This window comes from Pollachius pollachius, assembly GCF_949987615.1.
Source record: "Pollachius pollachius genome assembly, chromosome: 20".
Classification (NCBI taxonomy): domain Eukaryota; kingdom Metazoa; phylum Chordata; class Actinopteri; order Gadiformes; family Gadidae; genus Pollachius; species Pollachius pollachius.
In genome coordinates, this window is record NC_136953.1 from 12,072,863 (window position 1) to 12,100,454 (window position 27,592).

At 44.8% G+C, this 27,592-nt stretch overlaps 3 protein-coding genes across 3 annotated transcripts; 1 reads left to right on the forward strand and 2 right to left on the reverse strand.

Annotated features, from left to right (window-relative positions):
* Window positions 1–1,674: 1,674 nt before the first annotated feature.
* Window positions 1,675–12,602, forward strand: slc1a1 (solute carrier family 1 member 1; the record flags this gene model as incomplete). The annotated part of the gene is made up of 12 exons (XM_079758449.1): window positions 1,675–1,774; window positions 4,104–4,244; window positions 5,090–5,182; window positions 5,972–6,080; window positions 6,264–6,306; window positions 6,699–6,803; window positions 7,593–7,777; window positions 8,652–8,759; window positions 9,357–9,479; window positions 9,872–10,066; window positions 10,738–10,872; window positions 12,362–12,602. 12 exons carry the CDS (start codon window positions 1,675–1,677, stop codon window positions 12,600–12,602), a joined length of 1,578 nt encoding a protein of 525 aa, XP_079614575.1.
* A 3,892-nt stretch (window positions 12,603–16,494) lies between these two features.
* On the reverse strand, window positions 16,495–23,478 carry spata6l (spermatogenesis associated 6-like; the record flags this gene model as incomplete). The annotated part of the gene is made up of 12 exons (XM_079757818.1): window positions 16,495–16,560; window positions 17,938–18,082; window positions 18,858–18,958; window positions 19,079–19,110; window positions 19,423–19,546; window positions 20,957–21,172; window positions 21,772–21,864; window positions 22,160–22,284; window positions 22,414–22,455; window positions 22,754–22,802; window positions 23,030–23,167; window positions 23,431–23,478. 12 exons carry the CDS (start codon window positions 23,476–23,478, stop codon window positions 16,495–16,497), a joined length of 1,179 nt encoding a protein of 392 aa, XP_079613944.1.
* A 475-nt stretch (window positions 23,479–23,953) lies between these two features.
* Window positions 23,954–27,121, reverse strand: trmt10a (tRNA methyltransferase 10A). Its single transcript, XM_079757667.1, has 7 exons — window positions 26,700–27,121; window positions 26,317–26,482; window positions 25,893–25,964; window positions 25,708–25,782; window positions 25,178–25,327; window positions 24,634–24,739; window positions 23,954–24,403 (listed from the first exon to the last, which is right to left on the reverse strand). The coding sequence occupies exons 1-7, from the start codon at window positions 26,873–26,875 to the stop codon at window positions 24,117–24,119; spliced, it is 1,032 nt and encodes a 343-aa protein (XP_079613793.1). The 5' UTR covers window positions 26,876–27,121; the 3' UTR covers window positions 23,954–24,116.
* Window positions 27,122–27,592: the final 471 nt, after the last annotated feature.

The window sequence follows — 27,592 nt, forward strand, 5'->3', positions numbered from 1 at the left end:
CACATAATGCCTTACCTATATCAATTCAGACATAATAATAAAAAAGAGAAGGAATATGTTAAAATAAACATTTTGTCTTCAGTATCACTTATATTAACAAACAATATTGTTCCTTTACCAATTAGACATTCTTCTTATTACTCAAGGAATTACATTTAAAGTTAACTGAGGGCATTTATATAACCTCTAAAAATGGCAGTGCACAATTAGATGTATTTCTGAATTCATCCCACGAATTTGACCACCCTTTCATAATAAACACAAATAATAGCAAACTATCTTAAAATAGGCTACTAATATGCCCACGTTAATCTTCGTTAAGCTTAATGGCCTACTATCTGAAATAATGGCTAGGTGATATAAGCCTCCTTAGCCTCGATATCTGTCACATCTGCCTGTTTACCTTGCTAAACCACTAACAGTCGATAATATAGCGGGCTTCGTTTTGCTTCCAAGGATTAATGGATTTGATCGATTGTTTAAATTGGATGTTATTCTTATCCTTTCAGTTGGTTGGCGTCTGGAATAAGAGGTGTCCAATCCAGAAGCTTCGTCCTGAACGACGTGCAGGCTGATATAAGTGACTTCATTGTTCCATAATAGCCTGTATTTGGACTTGCCTACGACAAGCCCAGACAAGAAGACGATCCCTCGAGGGCATGATGGGATTTTTTATAAAAAAAAATATTGTGTCCACACTTCAAACATTAAATCAACAGTGCAGAATTTCATTTGTGATGAAGTTGTTCCTTGATTTTAGGATGCAATGCATGCATGATAAAAACAAGTGTGTGTGTGTGTGTGTGTGTGTGTGTGTGTGTAAGCGTGTTTGTGCGTGTGCATGTGTGTGTCAGTGTAAAAGTGTCTGCGTGTTTGTGTGTGTAAAGTGTGTGTGTGTGTGTGTGTGTGTGTGCGTGCGTGCGTGTACCTGTATGCGCGCGTGTGTGTGTGTTTGTTTGTGCGCGTGCGTGCGTGCCTGTGTGTTCATGTGCGTGCGCGTGCACTTGACAGGACGTGAATGGTGTGAACGCCACGCAGGTCGCACAGTCAGCACTAAAAACACGCAGCTGCCTCAACGCGAATTAGAATAAGAACGGTACCTCAACGGTAGTTATAGGCTATACGTTGCCTTTATACTTTCCTAACATATGTCTGTATTTGGCACAGGATATCTCACTTGAGATGTCACAGACACACCGCGTAGCGTTGCGATGAAGGGGGGGGCAGGGGGTGGGGGGTAGAGGGAAGAGAAGGAGGAGGAGGAGGAAGTGACCCAAGTTAAAGATTGCATCTTCCCTTCTCCAATTATCAACCACACTTGTCAGAGGCGCACATCACGCACAAACACCGACACAGACCCGGTCACACACAAACACCCCCCCCCCCCCCCCCCCCCCCCCCCCCCCCCCACACACACACACACACACACACACACACACGCGCGCGCACGCGCGCGCGCGGATCCCCGTTTAAACAGTCGCGATTGCCTATACGAACCGACGGCAGCCTTGATTCGGTATAAGACGAAGCAGCGACATACCGAGCGGAGCACACAAATTACACTCCGCCACAGACAGCTGGGCTGTTGCTGCAACTGCAACAGTCTTTTGTGTCTGCCGCGAGACCCCCATAGCGTGTCTCCACGGGCGACGGACGGAGGAGAAGAGGACCAAAATGGAACTGATGGATCAGAAAGAGCGACGGGGCATGAATATCAAAGGCTTCATGAAGAAGAACTGGCTGCTCATCGCCACGGTGATAGCGGTGGTGCTGGGTATGTATAGACCTACACACGACCCTGTGCATGTGGAGAATCGTGGATTGCCCTCAACCTGCTATGTCTGGACGTGCAACGCACCGTCCTTCTGGTGTGTTACCGTCTCATGATGCAAGTGTTTGGAGAGGTATCGGTGCACTATTTGAATAGACTCATTCATGCAAAAGCTGTCCTCTCGTCGGAATGTCTACCGCAGAAGCCCGGTAAATCATTAAGCAGTCCCGGGGTTTTTATCGCCGCTGCATGTGGGATAGGCGGTGTGGGTGATGTGTGCGTCCACTGTGCTCTCGCATCCCCTGTATCATTCAAACGTGACCAGACTCAAGTCCGTCCTAAGTGTCCGTCTGCACTGGCGGATTCCACGAATGGGGACCTGTCTAGGAGCACAGCACAGCGCACAACCATTGCAATCTTACCGCAGATATGACGAACCCTTCTTGAGGACAGACCAGGAGGAAAAAAACGGTCTATCCCATAAAATCATCATCTACAAACTCAGGACCAGATATATGGGCCTTGTCCTTCGCACGCAGGATGGAAAGAATGCGTGTGAAAGAATGGATCTTACTTGGCGTTTCATCTGTTGATAGTTATTGCAAGCTGGCATGTATTTTCATGACACCTATATCAATTCAATGGATCTATGTTTAAATATATATATAATACAACGACGTCTGGAGAATAAACATTAAATACAGTAGTCTACAATGTTAAGGTTAACCTCAAACCTTCCACAACAAGAAATATACGGTGGGAGGGGGGGTAATTTAATTTGCCATTTTATCACCTATTTCACATGCCCTCACATGATTCAAAGGTGATCAAGACAACATGTATCTCAAATATATACGTTTACGATGGCCACATAGCCCATCATTATAGCCCATTAAACACTCAACAACGTGCCCAATAATCAAGTGCACTTGTCTTTTCACTTGGCACCGGCCCCTTACCTCGAGGAGCCCATACTGGAGAAGCGTAGACGAGGTGAACGATGAAGGGGCTGATTGGTCCGTGTTTTACCGTTCTCGTCCTCCATCTTCCATTTGACCACCAAAAACGGACCCCTCTCCCCCCGTTCACCCTGTCGCGGAGGGCCCATATTTACTCAGGGGTCGTAGAATGTGTAATATGCCTGCTCGCTATTAACGCTTGATATAAGGCGTGTGGATGTTCGGAGTGTATCAGAAAAACCAACCAATCCGGATTAATGGGGGTTTTATGGGTGAAAAAATGCTCATCACCCAGTGAGGGCCGAACCTCATACAGTTAAACAGAGAGAGGGGGGTCTTGTGGACCCCTGGATGTGTACCTGAGGTCATCTCTCAGGATTGGACTCATGGGCGGAAATGTAACTCATGAGTTAGAGGCAGGTTGACTTCCCCATTTCTTAACAGCACCACATTCTGTCAGATAGAAAGACGGACAGACAGACAGACAGACACAGACAGAGCTAGATAGACAGACAGATAAACACAGACAGAGATTGATAGACAGACAAATAGAAAGATAGATTGATAGACACAACCAGACAAACAACCAGACAGAGGAGGTAGATGGACAGACAGACAGACAGACAGACAGACAGACAGACAGACAGACAGACAGACAGAGATGGTAGATAGATAGACGACAGATAGATAGATACAAAGATAGATAGATGGATAGATATATTGTTCAGAAATATAGAAATAGAAATATATTTGAGTTTCATTCAGCAATCGTCAGACACACAAACATACCACTACATTACCAGCAACCAGACAGACAGACATACAGACAGACAGACAGACAGATTGCAAAGCATAAACTTGTTAAAATAAACAGATGAAACTCCCTTTCCAATTTAAATTCAGTACACGGTTTGTTTAATGCCTCTTTCCATTTGTCTTGGATTGTGGAGATTCAATCGACCTGCGTGAATCGACAATGACTGCCCAATGAGGGCACATCAGGGTGTGTTGTGATTGGGTACCACTTTGATTTATTGGCAACGGTTATTCCACATTATTCTCCACTTTACAACATACGATGTAAAGTTATAATTGTTAGTACTGTAACAAAGGAAAATGTGCATTACATTCAACAATTCACATCAATGTTATGTGTGTAGCTATATTGTTGCTATCATAGTACTGTACTTTTGACGGACATAGCATAAAGCTAGTGGCACTGCTTACAACATCCCATACTCATCTAATGATAACCTTAGCTTGAAGATGTTAGCTTACGACCCAGCATCAACAACATCAAGTTTTGTGACCCCACGGTGTGTGCGGTGTGTGTGTGTGTGTGTGTGTTTTGTGTGTGTGTGTGTGTGCTCCAGGGATCGGGTTGGGCCTGCTGGTGAGAGAGTACACGTCTCTGACCCACCTGGAGAGGCAGTACTTTGGGTTCCCCGGGGAGATCCTGATGCGGATTCTCAAGATGATCATCCTGCCGCTCATCATGTCCAGCATGATCACAGGTGAGCTAGCCTGGCCTAGCCGCGGCGGGGGGGGGAATCACAGTGCTTGTGTGAGTTTATGAGTGTGTGTGTGTGTGTGTGTGTGTGTGTGAGAGAGTTTGTGTGTGTGTGTGTGTGTGTGTGTGTGTGTGTGTGTGTGTGTGTGTGTGTGTGTGTGTGTGAAAATGTGTGTGTGGGGGGGGGGGCGTGGGTGCATGCTTGTGTGAGTGTGCGTGTGTGTGTGTATACTGTATATATAAACAACACATTACTGGAAATTCATACACATCAATAGCACACATCCATAAGAAGTGAGGCGGCCGCCTCAGGACAAACACATTTGTTGACAAACACATGTTATTTGACGAACACGTGTTCTGTCCCACTTTTGCTCAAAAGTAGAGGTAGGAATTAAGGCATAAAACTGATCCACTGGGTTGATAGAGCAGTGGGTTGGAAGTTTTAGAATAAAGACAGACAGACAGACGGTAGAGAGATGGTAGATAGATAGACGACAGACAGATAGATACAGACAAAGATAGACAGATGGATAGATAGAAATATATTTGGGTTTCATTCAGCAATCGTCAGACAAACAAACATACCACTACATTACCAGCAACCACTTAGCAACAGCAACTTTAACCAGAGAACAAAAGAACAACTCAGAATATCCGCTTTACAGAGAATATCACAGAAATTCTCAAATAATCATAAGATAAGGGCCAGCTTCCCCCACACAGCAGTTCTACACCCCCACAAGTTCAACGTATTTTATATATAGAAACATGAAGGATGTCGTTCCCGGTACAGTGTATGTGTTCATCACCGCGTGCTTGCAGAGTCATGGTTTTTATGACTTTCAGGAATCGCTGCGCTGGACTCTGAGGTTTCTGGGAAGATAGGCCTTAGGGCTGTGGTCTATTACTTCACCACCACCATCATCGCAGTCATCCTGGGTGAGTGAGACCGGCCACTCACATCAGTTAATGAGGTAGAAAGCATTGACTCATAGTGTTCATGTTAACTAAGGTATTTATTTATACATTATGCATTAATAGGGTAAGCTTAACCTGACTAACCCTAACACCAACCCCAACCTTTAACTTAATGATAATAATGATAATGCTTTCTAGTCTTAACTAATTAACTCATGTAACTAATGTTGAATTAATGTACCCTTATTGTAAAGTGTTTCCAGGAGATCTACATATTCTTTAAATCACCGCTCCAAGAAAACAACAGTATAACATGATGTTGTATGTCGTTTAGTACCTCGTCCTCTCCAAGCTTTAAAAGAGAACCCAACCCCAACACCAGTCCTACATTCGTTTGCATCAGACGACTTCCCCTCCAGGTTAAACACCTGCTACTGCATGCGTCGCCTATGATTGGCTGATAGGATCACCATCACCTGACTGATTAGGCGTTGATGTGACACACCTGTCCTCTGCTCGTTGGCACTTAATTGAAGGGGTGTTTACAGGGGAGCCAGCAGCCCTGCAGCCAAAGAATGAATAACAAATCCCTGAAAGTGTCTTTTAAAGGCAGGCTCATGTTCTCCATTAAGTGTAGAGACACTCAAGAGTATAGGATATGGGATATTAGCACTGGAAGAAACACAATTGCTTGTGTTCGTCGTGTGAGGTGAAGGGGAAATACGGTGCGATGTCATTGATGTTGTGGCTTTTTCGGCCGACGTAAACAACGTCATCGCAGACGACTAACAGCCAGGCGATCTCACCCAGGCATAATCTTGGTGGTCTCCATCAAACCTGGGGTGTCCCAGGGGTACATCGGCAGCACCGGGACCACGCCCAACGTGACCACCGTCGACACCATCCTAGACCTCGTCAGGTACCACGGCAACCGTGACCGTATAAGAATGCACCGATTAGAATGCGGCAATGTGTGCTGCCATCCTTTTGGTTCAAAGTTTGGTTCAAAGAACTGCTCTCACACATCAATCACACGTCTATCATTCTGACTATGATCACTGATGGTTCGACATGAACTAACCTCATCTTACTTCCTCTGCAGAAACATGTTCCCCGAGAACCTGGTGCAGGCTTGCTTCGCACAGGTTAGTCCCAGGAGCCCTGAGAAACGAAGACGGTCCACTCGGAAGGAAGCCCCTAGTCTTTATTTATAACATGCTATACACCCTTATCTCATTACACAGATACTGCATGCCATGAAATGCGGCTTATAGGTTTTTACGGCCTCCAGTCCAGCTCTGCAGGGCATTCATGTAGAAAAACAGCCATGATTGTAAAGTACCCAATTCTACGTGTCAACGTTCAGAGTGTGCCCCGCAATTTTGTCGAGAGGGTAGTTCATCTGCAATGTTGGGCCATGCATAAACTGCATTCAGTGTTGGATCTCTGGTTTGGCCTATTGAAGTGCGAAAGCCTATTCATTTGGGATATGATGGAACAATATTAAAGACTTTTTCTCCCCCACGTTGTTTCCCAGTACAAGACAAAGCGCGTGGAGCTTTCACCGCCGCCGCCAAAAGTTCCACCGGAGAACGCTACATTGACCCCGCCTCTCGTGAATACACTGATGGCAGTTATGGAGGTAAGCGTACGCAACGCTGCATTCATGTCACATGGGTCATTCAGGCATTTAGAAAGCCTAGCTCACATCGCACATACGATACGGTAAGGTAACATACGATAACAACGATCGGAAAACAGTGTACGATAACATACAATAACCGACGATCGGAAAACAGGGAGAGATAACATACGATAACGACAATCGGAAAACACAGTAGGATAACATACGATACCAGATGATCTGAAAACACGGTAAGATTACATACGATAACAGACAATCTGAAAACACGGTAAGATAACATACGATAACAGATGATCTGAAAACACGGTAAGATAACATACGATACCAGATGATCTGAAAACACGGTACGATAACATACGACAACAGATGATCTGAAAACACGGTAAGATAACATACGATAACAGACGATCTTAAAACACGGTACGATAACATACGATACCAGATGATCTGAAAACACGGTAAGATAACATACGATACCAGATGATCTGAAAACACGGTACGACAAAATACGATAACCGACGACCGGAAAACAGGGTTATCGGCTGCTTACTAGAGAGAGGAGCCTCTGTTGAGCGGTGCATATCGGGTTCCCTGCCCTTCTCGTTAACCGACGATAACCGACAGTTATGGAAGACGTTGCTAGACGATGGAAGACGATGGAAGACGTTGGAAGATGCTATTGTGGGAGATCTCTGCTGAGAGTTCTGTATCGGTTTCCCTGCCCTTCTCATTTTCGCTCTTCTAGCCAAACAGGCATGAATAGATGTGTTGTGTCCCCCCTGGCAGAACGTCACCAAGGAGTACAAGATCACGGGCTCGTACTCAGAGGGGATGAACGTGTTGGGCCTAATCGTGTTCTGCGCCGTATTCGGCCTGGTCATCGGCAAGATGGGCGCCCGGGGCCGCATCCTGCTGGACTTCTTCGACGCGCTGAACGAGGCCACCATGCGGCTGGTGCAGATCATCATGTGGTACGCGGGTTCTACCCAGATTGCATTGGAGCAGTGGCGTCATTAGGCCTATTTTAGGGGGGCTTCAGCCCCCCTAAAATATTCTTAAGCCCCCCTAAATAATTTTATGTTCATTTATAAATAATTTTTTTTTTTTTTTTTTTTACAAAAAAGTGCTGACAAATTCAATATAATGTGGCGAGAATTTGAGTTCAGATAAATAATCATATAACCAGTTATTAACTTAAATGTGATCATAAATCTTAGTTTCCCTTATGGAAGCGGTAGAGAGTCAGAGTCAGTGCGTCGTTATCGAGTCCATTCCACTTGTTCATATAGAGCACGCCCACATCACTGTAATCCAGTCCACGTTTTCCCTGCAACCTAGGTTGTTATTTCTCAGTTTTTGTTAGCTGTTTGTGAAATTAAACGTTCGCTCACATTCTGTGCATCTCCTGGGGGCTAAGCCCCCCCTGTCCTTAAAACCTAGTGACGCCCCTGCATTGGAGGGTTTTTTTACGAATGCAAATGCAACTTTTTTCAGGACGATTCAGAATATTTCAAATTGAATACGTTTCATTTAAAGTGCACCAAAAAATAAACATTGGACAAATGTAGAAGCTTATTTTTAAACGTGAAACCTGTAATGATGGGATGTAGTGGAGGTAATCCCTTTGGGGGTTTCCTGCTTTACCCTAGAAATGTATTCCATTGAACATGGTACCGATTTGGCTCTGCAGATAATTAACCATTTGGACATAAAGTGGTCCAGTAACACATACACACACACACACTCACACACACACACACACATACCCAACCACAAACACACACAGCCAGCATTTCTAATAATCCCTGTCTGACCTTGTCTATAAAACGATCCGTCTCATTTCAGCTACATGCCCGTCGGAATCCTCTTCCTAATTGCGGCCAAAATTATTGAAGTGGAAGACTGGGCGATCTTCGGGAAGATGGGTCTTTATATGGCCACCGTGCTGACTGGGTAAGACTGAGCACAGATTTATGGCTGGCCTTTGGAAAGCCAATGCTGGCGCCTCTCCGAAGAAAGACGCCGTAAAAAGAAAAACAAGAGCTCTGCCGGAGCGCTGATAAGGGAGCCAATTTGGGGGTGGAGTGGGGGGCTTATGTGTCTGTATTATAGACACGTTTAAATGATAGACCGGTCCGGTTCATTTGATTGTGTGCATGAGGGTATGCCACAGGGGTATCTGTGAGCCCTGACTTAATAATGTCGTTGACTGCGTAGGAGGGCTTAAACCCAGAAACAAAGCGAAAGCTCGTTAGACACGTGGTGATGACTCTGCAATCGGAAAGTTTCACTTTGAGCAATAAGCCGGTGGCATAGAGGTCAACCGTTTTTTTAGACATTGAAAACAGCGGTGAACAGCGGCGGCGGTTATGTAAGACAGTAATGGAAGACGTTGCTAAGCAACCGTCATTAACAAAGAGAAGTGAACCAGGTGTCGCTCACAACACTAATACTAATGTGGAAGGGGCTTCCATGTTTGGGGCGCTGGTGTCTCCCCTCCTATGCTCCGTTGTGTCTTCAGCCCTCTGTGCTGCTCCCTGTTCCCTGCAGACTGGCCATCCACGGCCTCCTGATCCTTCCGCTCATCTACTTCATCTTCGTGAGGAAGAACCCCTTCACGCTGATGCTCCAGATGGCCCAGGCATTGGTCACCGCCCTGATGATCTCCTCCAGGTCAGCAGCCCACAGACTTTAATGACCTCTTTACAGATTCGTAGTCATACCCTCTTGAATCCATCAAACGACCGGGGCTATGGTCCATAAGTTATTTCACGAACAAAACTGTCCAACTCAACGAGAAGTACTTGTGTGAGACGTGTGTGTGACGCTTGCGTGACACTTGTGTGACGTGTGCGTTTGTGTGTGTGTGTATCTGTGTGTGGTTGTGTGTGTGTGTGTGTGTGTGTGTGTGTGGCGCATGTGTGACGCTCGTGTGACGCGTGTGTGTGATGCTTGTGTGGCGCGTGTGTGTGTGTTTGTGTGTGTGTGTGTGTGTGTGTGTGACACGTGTGTGACGTGTGCGTTTGTGTGACGCTGGTGTGCGTTTCTGTGTGTGTGTGTCCCAGCTCCGCCACGCTGCCGGTGACCTTCCGCTGTGCGGAGGAGAACGTCGGCATCGACAAGCGCATCACGCGCTTCGTGCTGCCCGTGGGCGCCACCATCAACATGGACGGTACGGCGCTGTACGAGGCCGTGGCCACTGTCTTCATCGCCCAGCTCAACAACTACAACCTGGACGTGGGACACATCCTCACCATCAGGTGAGGCAGGGGCCTCTCGGGGGTTGGGATGGAGTTATTGTTGGTGATATGCCGCCATTTTGTGATGGGAGGGAGAGAGAGAGTGAGAGAGAGAGAGAGAGAGAGAGAGAGAGATGCGATAGAAAGAGAGAAGTGTGAGAGAGAGCGAGAGGGGTAATGATAATGACAAATCCTTCCACGATTTATGACTAAACAATGACCCAACCACCCAATTCCACCATTGACATGAACAATGCCCCCCTATACTTCCAAAATGGAGGCGATGTGACATCACGATGAACAAGACCTTTGGACTAGACTTTACACAGAGAAGGGGGATAAACACAGGTGTCCCTCATAATGTTAATTAAGGGTCTGCCACTTTTTCGACAGGACTTATCTTCACTCGTTGGTCTATTGAGAGATTTAGAATATCAGAATACAATTTCCGAACTATCTAATCAAACTGATCGACAACTTGATTGTATTGCATATTTAGTGGCATGTAATAATTTCCTTAAGAAGTGCAACAAATGGTTTCAAACAGCGGTCCCACTCATGCATTCAAACGAACCCGTCGCCCACTAGGAACGGCCTTTCATTTGAAAGAGCTTTTAAAAAAGGTTTTCAATTAAAGGTTATTTCTACAAGTATGATTGATGGTTTTCTGTGCAATGCTGCGTGTGTTTCAGCATCACTGCCACACTGGCCAGCATCGGCGCAGCTGGAATCCCCAACGCAGGCCTGGTTACCATGGTGATGGTCTTAACAGCTGTTGGGCTGCCAGCCAACGATGTCACGCTGATTGTTGCAGTGGATTGGCTCCTGTAAGTAGGCTACTAACTAAAGAAACTAAAGGGTATTATTTTTGCCTTTATCACTAAGCAGTTAACAGTAAAATCAAACGCATGACAGGAAGGGGAAGGGAGAGATTATTAGGGGATCCTGATCAGGGATAGGCTAGGGACTTTGGGGATCGAACCCAGTACCTTTTGGCTCACAGTGGAACACCGTTCAGTGACAAAACTAAACAGAACCCTGCTCCTCTTTTCTGCCTCCAAGGGAGACAGAAAAGAGGACATTCACTCAAGAGTCTTGGAAAGCCATTCTTAATCACTTCAAATATATGTTTGTACATATTAGGTCTTAAACTTTGTCGACTGGCCAGAACCTGTCTGTGCTCGGAGCAGGGGGTGAGGTGAACCGCTACCAAAACTCAATAAGTACTTGGCAACCGAAATGGGGGGGGGGGGGGGGGGTACACTAGAGCAGGCAGCAGCACCACAGCCAAAGGACCACAGAGGCAGTTTGTACTGCAGGCAAACCCAACCAGCTCAGGCCGGTCACTGCAGAGCCCTGTTGGCATCGTAACAGACCTGGTATTTACTGTATTGGGGACGGATGATATGGGAATTCTGATGAATGGCTATGGCTGAAAGACGATAAGGGGACCGATCCAAGAGCATCGCAATACGCACCAGAGCAAGGGAGGTGCAGCATTCACAATGAACCCTCAACGAGAGAAACTCAACCCACAGACTTGTGCCTTTGGGTTTCTCTTTACCAGATGATCACCTGTTTGTGTATCTTTGTGAGTGTTTGTGTGTGTGTGTTTTGGTTTGTTTGAGTGTGTGTTTTTCATATCTTTCATTTCTTTTTTCATATCTCTCATTGATTTTGCATCGATGATATGATTGGCCGGCTGTTGCCATTCAGCCGGCCAATCATATCATCGATGCAAAATCAATGCTCGGCTTAGCTCAGGAGGACAAACGGTTTGTACTGTAACCAGAAGGTTGCTGGTTTCAATCCCTCTACGCCTCCCAGCTGTAGAGGTGTCCCTGAGCAAGACGCCTGAGACACTTAACTGCCTCAGACGAGCTGGCTGTCGCCTTGCATGGTTGACTCCGCCGTCGGTTTGTGAACGTGTGTGTTAATGGTTTGGAAGTCTTGTATAAAAGACTATAAGACACTCAAGACCTACCTGTTCAGAATTCACCTAGACTGAATAGCCACCCCATCCCTCTATGTCGTATTTAGTTATAGAACTTAGTTATGTAGCATCTTATCTAGCTGTATTGGTTGTATACGGGGGATGGGTTAACCTAGCGATTGTTGCACTTGGTTCTATGAACATCCTTACTGTACCGACAGCAATATATTGTTGTTTCACTTTTATGACAAATTTACTTATTGTTAGTGGCTCTGGACGAAAGGGTCTGCTAAATGCCCTAAATGTAAATGTAAATCTAAAAGCGTCTGCTCAATCTGAACATGAACGGATAACGCCAGACTTTTTGGGGTATATTTCTCCAGCGACCGGTGCCGCACCATGATCAACGTGCTGGGGGATGCGTACGGCGCGGCGGTGGTGGAGAAGCTGTCCAAGCGTGAGCTGGAGCGGATGGACGCGGCGTCCGACGTGGACATGGCCAACCCCTTCGCCCTGGACTCGCCGCTGGACGACGAGGACTGCGAGAAGAAGTCCTACGTCAACGGCGGCTTCACCGTCGACAAGTCGGACGCCATCTCCTTCACCGAGACCTCACAGTTCTAGTCGCCTCTTCAGTTCCGACGCCCCCACCCCCCGACGCCATGGCGACGAGGTGATGGCGGGACGCCGCCGAATCCTAATCCCGACTCCCTGAATTCCTCACCCCCGAGCACAAACATTAATATCAGCGCCATCTTGTTTTTGTCTCATCCTGCGTTTAATCAACCCCCCCTCCCCCCCCCCCCCCCCACCTTCTATCCAATGGGGGGGGCGGACATGCGCCGTTCCTAAGCTCCAGCATTACTAGATTCAAGTGCTTCCTTGCTATGCAGACCGTGTGCCAAGATATCAATGTAAAAGCCTTTCTTCTGTGTTGTTGTTTTTTTATTACAACTTTTGGTTCACAAAGGTGCACTGACCGGAAGTGTGTGTGTGTGTGTGAGCGCGTGTGCGTGTGCGGGTGTCTGTGTGTATGTGTACGTGTGTGTGAGATTGAGAGAGATTGGAGATTATTTTTAAGCATCTTAAAAAATAGATCCACACAGAGCAGTCATCTGATCTTTTCTTTTCAAAATAAAAGCATGAGGATGAAAATGAGGATGCCGCTCACTTCAAATGATAATTATGTACTTTACTGTGAAATACTACTACTTTGTTTGTTATTTGTATTGTTTCAAAGCTTTTAATGATCAATCCTTGCGTGTGCTTGTAGTTTATAACCAATTTCCCCAGACCCAGTGTTGTGTCTGTAGCCTATAGGCTATTATATTGCCAAACTGTGCCAAACATAATAGATTTTTTAATTATCTAGATGCATGAAGCAATACATGAAAAATGGTGAAGGCTGTTTACAGACATGATATAGTATTGAGTCCAAAAGTTCACCAAGAGAAATGATCCCATTCACAATTGATGAGACACTGTGAAATCCAATTAGGTTTATTTTCCCATTATAAGTAGGCCTATTGGCAACTATAAAAGTATTACCTATACTTCATCATCAGGTTCTTTTTCACCACGCATTTCTCATTGGAGGTCCATAACATTTGATAATTTGTGCTGGATGATTGTAATAACTGATTTGACCTATTTCTACCATGTTTTGACATTTTGCATAGTCAAGAGAGTTATTTTTATTCCATAGGGCTGTGGGGCAGAACCGATTTTACACACTACACTCCTGCGATTCAACCACTCTGTCCTGGGTGAATGTGCATAGTAAGAAGGACGTTGCAGGTGTTTTTGTTCTATATTAAAACACACTAGAAACCCCACATTACAGCCCAAAATAGAGCCGTCTCTCAGCAAAAAGCTTCCTCAAAGGAAGGGGGTTGTAAAGAGGAACGCTGCACTTTGTGAGTTTAAAAAGAATGTCCCCGCTTGATCAACATCTGGGGGGAGCAGTGGTTGATCCGTTTTTCTTTTGAGTCCAGGCAAACAAGCGATCGGGTTCTGTGGCGGTGGGTTGAAATCGACAGTGTTATCCGCCGATGGTACGTTCTTTCCGTTACGTTGGGCAAACGGGGGGCAGGTTTGATCAAAAAGTACTGGCCGGTTGTCTGGTCGTGAAATAATTGGCTGCACTATGGAACAAAATGACTTGTAGTAGCCCGACAATGGGAAGCACTTTATTTTATCTGCCATTGTTTATTTTGTAATTTCTTGGAAAAACGAATAAAGGGTGAATTGTGTGAAACTAGGTCAATACTAAGCATTTACTCTGTATTTTTTACCAGTCCATCCACGGCAGGGGCGTATGAATGAGTTTAACATTGGGGGGGACACATATCGGAAACCTGACAGATCCGTTAATGGTTTGAACAGAAATATGTCATAAATTAACTACACTGAAAAAGTTCACAAATATATTTTATTCTACTAAAAAGATACATTTGTAAATGTAAAGGAAAACACATTTTGAATGGCAGTAATGAACTGATAAATATCAAATCAATTCTTTAATTGCACGCTCAATCATCCAGTTTTTTAGAATAAGAAGCGGTGACAAGACGCTGTGTTGTGCTTTCAAAATAACATAAAATATTTTTCTCCCCCCGGTATAATTTTTAGGTGGGACAAATGCGCCTGTCTCCAATATTGGAGGGGACACGTCCCCTCCGTCCCCCCCGGTTCCTACGCCCATGATCCACGGTATAGGTGATCAGAGAGAAACGACATGGTTCAACATGAAGATGTACTTGAACTGCAGATTCCAGAATATCTCATGAATGTATGAACAATGGATTTAATAAAAACTAGTATAGAAACAATTTCCGAACAGATATACATTACCAGTTGGGGTCTATACACCACACAAAGTGGGCAGATTCAAAAATGGTTACACACTAATGATTAAATTAACAGCTGTTAATGAAGGTCAATTATTGCGCAAGGGTCCATTTTGAAACATTCTTCCACTCGTTTATTCTTCAGAAATGACTGAAGAATCATCGAATGGTCTCGCTTTAGGCTTACGGCCAAGCGGGACTTGTTAAAAATCTCCAACCCAAGCCATTTTTAAGTCCATTTACTCTACAGAGATATGAGTGTTTTGCGACATTGTGTGTGTGCGCCATAAAACGCTCCGAATTCTGTTGCTAAGGCGTAGCATCCTGGATTTGCTGCTAGGAGCTAGCGTACAAAATAACTCGGGAGGCTCAGAGTCCTCACAAAACACCACTACCATAAAGTCCTCAAACACACTGCTAACACAGACACACCTGCTGATCCATGCTATTATCATATCAGTTACGACCAGAGCAGTAATTGCTGCCATGCAGTTCATTAATTAATATTTTTTTTGATTGGTTAACCTTTAGTTAGCATAATCAAGTATTTGCCAAATCAGCGGCCGTTCCAATAATGTATTATACAGTTCACTGGTCGGACACCAACACACTTCTTCTTTTACACTAGCTAATGTGTAACCACAAGCTTTTAACATCAGAATAATTGTGCATTGTCATTCTGTGATATTGTGTCCCGAGATGTTATTTATTGTTCATTACGGAATTGATATTGAGTTAATTGTTCAATGCAAATGAAGTGTTGTTCCAATGGGCGGTTTCGTATTGGTCTAAGTCACGTCACATGATCTATTTTACAATACAGTTAAGGTTTTTCAGCCGGTAAGACTTTCTTATTTAAGAGAAACTAAATATTAATACGACCACAACGTCTTGTTTAATCGCCATGGGTTGGATCAAAGTTAAACCATGTTAGAAGTATTGCAATTGAGCCAAAACATCACCTGCGACAGCAAATAGGGTGTATTCTTAGCGAGCACAACTTTAACACGCTATAGTTTGATGGATATAGAACGGATATAGCCCCTGTCCGACACCCTGACCATAGATCACAATGTTCCTGCACTCCGCCAGCGGTTAATGTGCAACGCTTCAGGCAGCTCGCGGAATGCTATTAGTTGGTAAAGAGAACCCCTGGTGCTCCACACACACACACACACACACACACACACACACACACACACACACACACACACACACACACACACACACACACACACACACACACACACACACACAGGCTATAATTTGACTGTAAGGGCCTTGGAAGGGGAGGAGACGTCTCGAGGACTCTGCAAAGTCAGGTGAGGAGCGGTGACCCGCAGTGAGCACTGTCATCCTGCCTCCGCCGCGGGCGTCGCTACGCTAACGTACCTAGCGAAAGGTAGCCGCTGCCGTTGCACCGTAGGTCGTACTACATCGTCACTGACGCAGAACCATCAATGCAAAACACCAGTCCATGGAGCGGTGTGAATTACCTCCAGACTGAAGAAGAAAGCAGAATAAAAGGGTTCATTCCAAAAGGTTTATTCAACTATAAGACCCAGCAATCTCTCTGTTTCCGTGCCAAGCCACACTTGAAAATGTATATTTTCGAGAAGGGAGGCGTATGCGTGCGTGTGTGTGTCCGTGCGTGTGTCCGAACTCCGTCAGGGCAGCTCTGGGGAGATGGACCTGCGTGTTAACACCTCCTCCATCTCAGAGACCGTGGAGCCCTGTCAACACAAACAACAAGGCAGCTCAGAGCCAGCCCCACGGCCTCCTACCCCATCTACTAGAACCCGACGGACCCTGCCAGGATGATTGGACCTTCCCCTTCACTCGTGATCGACGGTTGTTTGTCGGTCTGGTGGAACTCACCGCAATTGATGTGCTTTGTTATTTTGTTCCCTATTTTTTATTTTGTTACTTTGGGCAAAATCTATTATTTTATCTCAAAAGGCTGTCCTGGAAAAGTAAAGGTGGAGTGAAATCGAAAAGAGAGCTAAAAAAAGAAAATAAATACAATGTAAGCGCTAATGCTACTGCGTTTACTGTCTGTAGTGATTTTGTTTGATCCATTCATACACACCCACACACAGGCAGCGGTGTTCACCATGCAGGGGGCATGCATCAGGAGCTCATGCTCAATGGCACTAGGCATACTTTAGCAAGCGGGAGAAGCAAGGGGAATCAAACCAGCTACCCATTCTGTCGCTAGGCTTCTCTGCTCTACTTCCTGGGCTATAAATATAAAGTGCCGTGTCTGAACTACACAGCACTATACCTACTACCTACTAGTGTCGGTACAAGATAGTTTTAAGATGAGGTTGCTTGTAAAGATAAAGATAATGTTTACACAACATTAACCCTCGAATGAGTTGCAGATTGACAGACTGTCGGGCTTGGAGCAAAGACTCAAGCAGAGGAGGCTGTAATCGATCAGAAATACAGAAAACTGCAGGAAAAGCAGGAAACAGAAGGAAAAGGACACGTCCGAACTAGGGAACTTAAATGACTCATAGCGCACAGAGGTGAAACAAATGACTCATCAACCCAGGTGACAACTTTGGCTAACGAGACTATTATAAGCAGTTTGTTTTTAGACAGGGTGTTCCTAGTCGGACCCCCGAACCGTGGCAAAGTCCAGATTGAATAATAATACCCAACTAAAGTTTAAACCTGTTGGCACATTCTGCGTAACAAAGACCATGAGTGTGTGTGTGTATGCGTGCGCGTGTGTGTAAGAACACTACCAGTGTTTGTAATCACGCCGTTTAAAATAATAGCGTTACGGTAACGGCAGATGATCCACAGCCTTTGCAACCAAGCAAATTAAAATTCAGTTGGAAGCATATCAGGGCCTTGAATGGGCAGTTCAACCATTTAACACTTTAAGGCCAAGTGAAAACTGCTCAGAAAAATCCAAATTCTTTGACATATAGCAACTTTCTTTTTTTACAGTAACGCAAATAGTTACTTTCCCTGGTAACTAGTTACTTTTATTATAGAGTAATTCAGTTACTAACTCAGTTGCTTTTTGGAACAAGTAGTGAGTAACTATAACTAATTACTTTTCTAAAGTAACGTTCCCAACGCTGAACACTACTCACAAAGAGGAGTCTGCGCATCGCCCTGGGGGTGGTCAGCAGTCCGCGGACACGCTCCTGGACCTCCTCCCAGGAGTCGGCGGGGCCGTTCCAGCGGGACCTAGCCGTTGCCATGACAACAGAGCCGAGCATGACGTCGTGGCCGTGGCTACGCCCCAACAGAAGTCATGCTTATAGAGTCATAGTTTTGTTATGATCTGCTGAGCTACACAACAGTTGTTTTATGAGTTGTCCTCAGAAAGCTGTTGCAATAAAGTTTTTATAATATACTCAAGTATATGGACCAACAATGATATATATAATAAGGGTTATTGCACTTCTTCCTGTTGTTTCAGAGGGTTCTTCTTACTTCCTGTCATGGGGTCACTTCCCATAGTTGAGGACATTTTTTCATAAACTGTGCCGCCCATGTGATTAGAGGTAGCATTGGCTAATGGACATTGGCCAATAGACAGTCCACAAAAGGGGCAGCAGACATATCTTAACTCGTTCACTCTACTTAGGGGCGGCAGTAGCTCATGAGGTAGAGGGGGTGGGCTGGTAACCGCAAGATTACTAGTTCAGTCCCTGGAGTGTCGAGGTGTCCCTGAGCCAGGCATCTAACCCTCACTGCTCCCGACGAGCTGGCTGTTGCTTATCATGGCTGACGCCGCCGTCGGTGTGTGAATGTGTGAATGTGTGTGTGAATGGGTGAATGTTTGGCAATATTGTAAAGGGCTTTGGGTGGCCTCTGGTTGCAAAAAAGCGCAATGTAAATGCAGGCCATTTCCCATTTTACTGCCCTTAGCCGTGGGTCATACAAGTAGCAGACCTTTGATTAGTGTTAGGAGGGACATGTGTGACGGTCCTGAGACGACAGCTCTGTGAAAAGGGGCTACTCTCTCAGGGGTCCTCAGAAGGGGGAGGAGGCGTAGTGCTAGTACCTGCTGCTGTTGCCTGACTGTTGCTGCCGGTAGCGACGCCACAACGCAGGAGGAGAGACCGCACGCTGCCGACCAATGGGAGCATCCGATTCAGGAGAGCTCTGAGACATTAAAAAAACATGAGATAGAGCGGCTCAGGCTTTACCACTTTATACATGGCTCACTGAGCAAAATGATATCACTTCTGTGCGTGCGAGAGACTGGGAAGTATGTGTTCCTACCAAACTGTCAGCGTTGGATGCCATCCTACCATCTGAAAGTTCAAATAAAAATATAACGCTTGATTAATCACCAGAGGGAGAAGATGCAAAATATTTTTTTAGATCTCATACCGATTAAATAGCCTCTAGCCCTCGCACTGTCTCTTAGCCTTTCACAGCCTACATAATTAAAAATATATCCTTCTTCATAACTAATTGTGTTAATACCAAAAAGATGATAGTTACACAATTTATAAAAAAAATTATGAGCAAATATTATTTTGCCCCCGCTACCTGTATTTGTTCAATTGGGAAAGTGAAAAAAAAAGTTAATAACTTTATCTGTTCCACTTAAGGAATCGAACCTGCGGACACGGAGCGGAGCGGGTTTGGCGAAGGCTTGCTGGGGGAGGGGCTTCTGTCCACCAGTGCCGAGCGACGAAGGGGCGGGGAGCTCCTAAGGCCCGCCCCCGGCCATGAGCTCGCCATCTATAGGACGACACAACAGACCCTTTTCACAGAGGAGTCCTCGTATAGGAAGTACACAGGTGTTACTCATTAAACTTATCAAGGGTCTGCACTAACTTCACTTACAAGACAATACTTTTTTCTGGGATTTATTTGTTTTTATAAGCGGTTTATTTGTTTTTATTAGCGTGACAAGACGACCGTCATGCGCGCTCCCCATTACGTAAAACAATATCCCGAGTTTGAGAACTCAAACATGGGATATCGCCCAATATCCCGAGATAGCGAACCAATCAAATTGCGCCATCTTAGGAGGTTCACGTGTAGCATATACTAATACCTCTATATACAAGGGCACTGGAAGCAGACCCTGATTCACTGGCTTATTACTACCGTGGCCTGGTACATGAATGAGGCAGACCTGTAATCATTCTTATGAGCCACACCTGTGTTGGTCCTATTTCATGACACCTCTTCAACAAAATCGGCAAAAGAAGGGTATCAATATGAGCTCATGTTCAGGCTATGTTACTGTTCGTCGCAATGGAAGGAGATAACTGGAAGGAGTTCTGAATTCTGCCAATGGTTGAATGTAGTACGGATTTGCATAGGTCATGTACAAGCACCTTGGGTCTGAGTCTGACGTACCATGCTACACTCCCTTTCTCCTTCAACCTAGACTGCGTCTCTAGACTGTTCATATAGAAACTAAAATCCCATTCCTTCTGCATTCTCAGCCTCATTAAATTAGTTACTTGAGTTTTAAAGAGCAGGGACAAAATAAACAATATTGACATTGTGCCTTCTTTACGATGCCATCAACAGCTTTAAATTGGTGTTTTGAATCCAAAATAGAATGTTATCTGGACACTAAAAAAGTTAAACATTTTTTGGGTAACATTTCAATTTAAATATATGCCCAGGCTATCAGGAAATCACATAACACACCATCATGGCAATGCTATGCAAGGTCAAATCGAAAATAGGCAATTTCGTTTCCTCCTTCAATCTTCGATAATTTGCCGCCCCCTGGCGGTTGTAGCGTTTATTAAACCCATTATGCAGTGGTGGCTGCAGAAAATGGTGTGTCGAGCGACTAGGAATTTGTCACTCAAGTCTGAAACTGTCTGTTGTTGAATACTGCTGCCTGCCTTGGCTGGGCAGCAGTGACCAGAGTTTGGAGTGACTCTGGTTGAATAAAAGTTAACAAAAAAAAGATATATATGACGAAGCCAGTCAAACTAACAGACACGATTTTAGGGTGTTGCAGTAAGTACAGGACAGTAATAAGAAAAATATAATAATATTTCTAATGCATCTTTATGCACAATGAGACGGGAAAAGGGAAAAGTACATGTCGATGGTGGAGGTGGATTTGTTCATGGATCAGACCAGAAGGCCTCATCAGCTTCTCCATACGTCTTTACTCACACGCTGGGGGGAGCTGCTGCTCGTATCCTCTGGTCCCCGTTGGGTTTTCTCAGAGCCCAGCCGGAACGAAACATGCGGGCCCCCGTCTGACCTAGTGGCCCCTCCTCCTCCTCCTCCTCCTCCTCCCACCCATCCTGCAGTACCCGGGCGTCTCCGTGGCGACGAGGCCCTCTGCTTGCGGGCCCTCAGTGCAGACTTTTTGCTTGGTTTGGGGCCCTGGATACAAACGACCCGCCACCATCATCGTCATCACCAGCATAATCATCATCTTCTTCTTCATCATCATCATCATCATCATCATCATCATCATCATCAATGCATCACCCATTTTGGGTGCAGATACTTAGTTTAGTTGTGTGGCCAGGGGGTCTACATTTGTCTGACATAAACATCGGTTAAGATATGCATTTAATACCCTAGAAAATGGAATCCCAGTGGAACATATAAACAGAGGTTAACCGATAATCTAATCTTTAAATCTTATTTGAGATGAAAAAGGTATAAGCATGGCCTAGCAACTATGCGCATGACGGTGGCGGGTGTTTGACTCCCAGCGGTTACTGGGTTCGATCCCCAGTGTCCATAGTGTACCATAGGCATCATGGAGAAGGTTGCCCACTGACCCCATACCTGCTCCTTAATTGTCATTAAGGGGTCTGTTCCCTGCATGACAGGCCTTGTTACCTCATGATGTCATCCAAACTGACCTGCTGCAGGTCAGTTTGGATGACATCATGTGGTGACAAGGCCTGTCATGCAGAACCACCAAGACCTGCATTGAGACACATAAACAGCTCACTGAGGTCCAGACCTACCATGGACACGTTTGGGTAAACGTTGCTGTCTGCGACGGCTGAACATTCACAGATGGTGGTTTTGGTCCAGAACTCCAGCTTCGGAGCAATACCCTATTGAAGATAGATAATAGTTAAAGGGTAGAATACAGGATCGACTCAATGTTGCTGTCTGTTGTCTGCTAGCATGTCTATAACTTCAAATGTAATACTTTGATATGATTTGGTCGATTACACCAAAAAATCAGAGCTAGAAAATGGAGAAAGAAAATGGAGAAAGATTCAGAAAAGACACAAAAAGGGGACTTTTCCTGGTATATATCAGTGAAAGATCAAGCTTGGTTTTTTCACAGTATAGAAAACGTTGAACGTAGTCTCGTATAGCTTGTGAAATTGGGTCTGAATTTACCGGAAAGTGAGGCACACGTGTCATCAGAACCTCTCTCCCAACACCAGAGTAAGTCGGGACCAGCTTGGGCTCAGGGAAGAGGAAATGGCGGGAGTCTTCTACGAACCAGGCCAGGGTGTTCCCGTCTGACAGCAGAGGAAGCATGGTTTCTGGCTGAATGACAATGTGTGTGTGTGTGTGTGTGTGTGTGTGTGTGTGTGTGTGTGTGTGTGTGTGTGTGTGTGTGTGTGTTTGTGTGCGTGTGTGGATATCACCTGGAGGAGTCAGTTGCACCAATTCCATTGTGACAGTCTCGTCTGAAGATAAAAACACACATTTTCATGCAGCTCACAGTTCGGTTAGTTTTTCTCTGCCTCTCGCACGCACGCACGCATGCACGCACGCACACACGCACGCACACACACACACACACACACACACACACACACACACACACACACCCCTTACTTCTTGCCCCCCGCAATAGGGCAAGAATTGTAACCCCATTCTTGACATCCATCAACCATCAATAATAATTATATACATCCAATAGCATTTCATATTACCGCACCAGGAAACCAGTTCAAAATATAAATATAACCAACCACTACATACACTCCATCATGACAGCAATATCTCCGGGGTCAACCGCAAACCGAAATATCTAGAAGATGAAAAAATACTTTCTGAGAACGGGTTGTTGTTAGACATTGACATCATAAGCCCCTAATATCCATCACCCAACTCTCTGAATGTGAAGATTCATCGAGGCATAGGGAGAGGGAAATCTTTTTTTTTGTTTGTTTTGTGCGTGTAGGAGACTTTCGATATTCAATAGGTTATGCCAATCAGGAACAGAGAACTTGGACCGTGAATGATCTTTTTGTTTACCTTTTCAAAAGTCATCTTCTGCTGAAGAAGCAGCGGGAATAAGGCAGGGACACACGGGGATTCTCGATACTGCCCCATGACGCACACACTGAGGTAGACGTCATCCTTGGCCCACAGATGGACCCCGGGACAGGACACCTGGGGGCGGACATATGCATAGGCCTTAATAACCCTTTAGTTAAACTGAAAACTCGGTTTAAGCTTTGAAATACTTGTAAACAAGAAAATAAGGTAATTGTGAGGATCAGCCATATTTCACATTTCTAAATGACTTATTCACCAGAATATGAGTCCACTAACATTTTGGCGTTTTATGGGGACATTTGTGCAAGAGTAAAATAAAATGATGGAATTAAAAAATACATAAAGGTAACAGAAAAAAACAACCGCAGGTGTCCTACCGTTCGGATGTGCAGCTCAGTCACGACTTTCAAAGCTTTTCGCAGCATCTCTGCTAAATATCCTCCCAGAGAAGATCTTTGCGAGCTGGCCGGAGAGCGTCCCGTTTCGTGTTGCCATGGGACCCTTTAAACTTCCTGTCGGGTTGGGATTTGCATACAACGCGTGAAACGGGTGTATCGTTCAAAGCAGTGTTTTTAAATACATTTTAATTGAACACGATCGATCTCTTAATTGGCTCCCTTATTTTTGATGAAATTTTCAATCACTGATTATATAAATATTCTAGGCTTCATATATTGTTTTTTTGAAAGATATAGGATTCTATGTTTTTCCTAGGTTAGGTTAATTCACTGAAAAAAAACACATTCAGATTTCAAACGTGCTTCCATGTGCGAGTTTATTTACAATGTCGAACGTCAACAAAAGTATACCATCCTATGGACAGAAAGGCCGGTCTCATGTTGAAATAACAATTGAACAATTGAAAAGTTAACGTAAAATATGAATGGTTTTCTGGTCGCACAACAATAAACTCAAAATATGCAAAACCAATAAAGATTTATAAATAAATTATTATTTCAAAGAAAGCATTTTGGTCATCAGAAAAAACGAAGTCATAGTAAAAATAAAACAAGTCCAATTCAGATGACTCATCAAATGTAAAATTATGTTCCATATCGCCATGCTAGATGTTTTTTTCATGTTTTTTTGAGGCCCCAGTAGAATAAGTTAATGTCTGGGTCTCTTCTTCTTCTATGGAAGAGTGGGAAGCCTCTACGTGGTTGCCCCCTGGTGGAACCGTGGTGTCGGTGGTGGAGTCCGGGGCTTGGTGCTCCGACGCGTCGGAGTCGCTGTCCTGGGCAGCCTGGCCTCCCTCACCCAAGACCACCGCTCCTTTCCTCGGGGGCAGCACGCTGAAGAAGGCTTCTCGCCAGCTGCCCTTCTCCAAATACTTCAGGATGATCTCAAAAACTATCAAACAACCCCCCCAAAAACATAACTATGTTGAGATATATTTATAATTTCATTCAAATGATATCCAAACTCTCAAACAAGTGGAAGAGTAGCCAAACGCAGCAAAAGTAATGCTATTGCGCCAAATAAAAAAATGCCAGTTGCAATTCCCAGTGATTAACCCGAGGGGGAGCTGTTGTTACGGTTTTCGTTTATACAGTTGGTACTCGTTTTGAACGGGTTCTTACCGTGGTTCACCGCCAGCACCTTACGGCTGTTCATCTTGACGAAGCTGCTCAGCGGGAGCTGCGCGTGTTCGATGCCGAGCTCCTGGGCCCGCTCAAACGAGAGTCCCTACAGAGAAAAACCCACGTTAAAGCGATGAACCACCTGCTGATTGAAAACCTAGAAGCAGTCTCAAGCTGTGAAATGAACTTATTCACAAAAAGAAACTAGGATTTTCTCAGGCTGGAGGTTTTCTTCATGCAGTAATAACACGTTGCCTCATTAGTAGTTTAAAAGGATTCAAGCTAAAAGGTTTGAGAGACAAAGCGAACATCTTTTCTACCCCATTACAATTTGTGTGTTTTATGACTCAGTCAGTATTCAAATAATTGTATGAATCCCAAATCCTTATCACTATGCCTGATAAAACCATCCCCTAACGTCCATCTTTACCATCATTCCTAAATATAATACTGTCAACCACAACAGGGCTATTACAGAAACTATACCCTAAACTAACTATATGCATTGCCCCCCAGCAGTGGCCAAACCAGGGTCCTACCAGACCTTGTGGTGGTTGTGGTCCACCAGGCCTCCGATCACGTAGGCCTTGGCCGGGTCCAGCTTCTCCAGCACGTTGGGTGAGTCCGACGTCAGGTAGACCAGCTCCTCTTTGTCAACCACCTCCGTGTAGTGCTCCGTCTTAACGGTGATGTCCTGTACAAGGCAAGGTGGCCCCCCCTTAGAAACGCACACGGAACTCTGGTTCGGGGATGTGTGTGTGTGTGTGTGTGTGTGTGTGTGTGTGTGTGTGTGTGTGTGTGTGTGTGTGTGTGTGTGTGTGTGTGTGTCTGTCTTCACTTTAATGTCCAATCATGGACAATCCCTGACTTTGAAGACGAACAAACAGAAGACGACAAACCAAAAGCAAAAAGCTATACACCTCTTTTTTTTCAATACATCCGTCTGTTGGCTCTACAGCTCTCTCTCTTTTATGCACGGGACAATGTAAATGAGACACAGGAAAGTAGGAAAGTAGACACCAAGCCAAAGAGATCTCGAATACCAACGCCATCAGACCCAGAGCTCAGCCTCACCTTCCAGTTCCTCCATCCTTGGTCGTGGTCGTCCATGTTCTGCTGCAGCTGCCCGCCGAGGCTTGTGAGATAGAACTGTGGGGGGAGGGAAGGAAAGGATTTCATGTGAGGAGGCTGGGAGGGACAGACTCTATGGATGTCATGGTTGATCCCCTGGTTAGCAAGCGGGGGGGCGAATCACACACCTGTACTTGGTGAGGGGCTCGTCTGTTCTCTGCGTAGCACCGCTGGATTTGCCTGTGGAGCTTTCTTATGTCCTGAGAAGAGAAAATAATAATATAATGGTCAATAAGTTACACTCTTATGTTGAATAACACAGGATAGACAGTCAATAATGTTTACCCCAATTGTCTAATGGTTAAACTTACTTTTGGCATAGTAATATATTTCTTTAATTTTGTATTTAGGTTTGACTAGTATTTGTTTGCGCACATTTCACCGAAATTCCCATCTGGGATAATTAAAGGACTTCTCTGACTTGCGTAAATTCACATAAATGATGGCTATGTAATCAAACTCAGACAAACTGCGTTTTACGAACTTCATGCTCACATGCGCACGACTCCAGATTGGAAACGGTGGATGAAAATGAGCTGGTTCCTTCTTTACCTTCAGCATCATGAGCTCGTCGAAGCTGCAGTCTACCACCAGACGCAGCGAGCTGGTCGAGGCGTCCCGCCGCAGGCGCTTTCTGCTGTTGGTCCCTCCCCCCTCTCCCGTCTCATCCGAAGGTCTGTCCAGCCGGCGCTGCTGTTTCCTCTCCTTTCGTTTTTCCCTGCAACACACAGTTTTAAATGTCAGGAAGCGTAGCTACAGTGTGGATGGACGTTTGTGTATAGGGAGGAGGATGATGGGTTTGTGTTTTAAAAAAGAAAACTAGCTGTGTACTGTCGTTTTTAGTAGGAAAAGGATGGAACATATTAAACCAAAGATTTGCGGAGCACAACTCTCAATCGTACTGTACACGGTCTCCGTGAGTTGGAATAACTCACTTTCGGAGTTCCCTCTCTTCTTCCCATTTCTGATGCTTCAGGAGTTTCTTGCGTTGTCTCTTGGACATGACTTGGTCACCAGCTGGCCCTGGTGCCTCCCCACTGGCTGAAACATCAGCCCCCTTCTCAGCGGTGCGCACCTCCAAACTCATGGCTGTTGAGGTTTCATCGGACATTTGTGGATCGGATCAATTGAAATGTTCTACTTTTTATAATGTCAAAAAGTACGAGAAGAGGCAGCCGTTGTTTACTTGCGAGTTAACCTGCAGAGATTTCACTGATTTAAACCAAATTCTAAGTCAAATGTTTACATAATATACTATTCGTGAAATACTGAATTAATTCTGCTCGCATATAGGTGAGGTCCTTACATGGGTAAATTTATAATCTGCCTTTACTTTTCTTTTGCAAACCCACATGTACTGTTTCAATGGGGCGCATAAATATCGTCATCAATCTGCGCCTTCTAACTGCGATCCCATTGGTTTGTTAAGAGATTGAAAATCAAGACATTTAGTGACACCTACTGGATATAATTTTAAAGACATTCTTCTGAAATAGGACTGACAATAAAGAAGAAGAAAATAGGCATAAGTATTGTCATTGTTGTATTGTTGTAGCATAGTCAATGGTAAAAGTAATTTAATAATATATAATTATAGATAATATAATGTTAATATACGTATGTATGTACTGGTATGTTTGAATATGTGTATGTATGTATGTATGTATGTATGTATGTATGTATGTATGTATGTATGTATGTATGTATGTATGCATGCATGCATGTATGTATGTATTGGCTGTATGTATGGATGTTTGCATGGCTGACTGTACGGATGATTTTGCATATCTGTGTGTGTGTGTGTGTATGTGTGTGTGTGTGTGTGTGT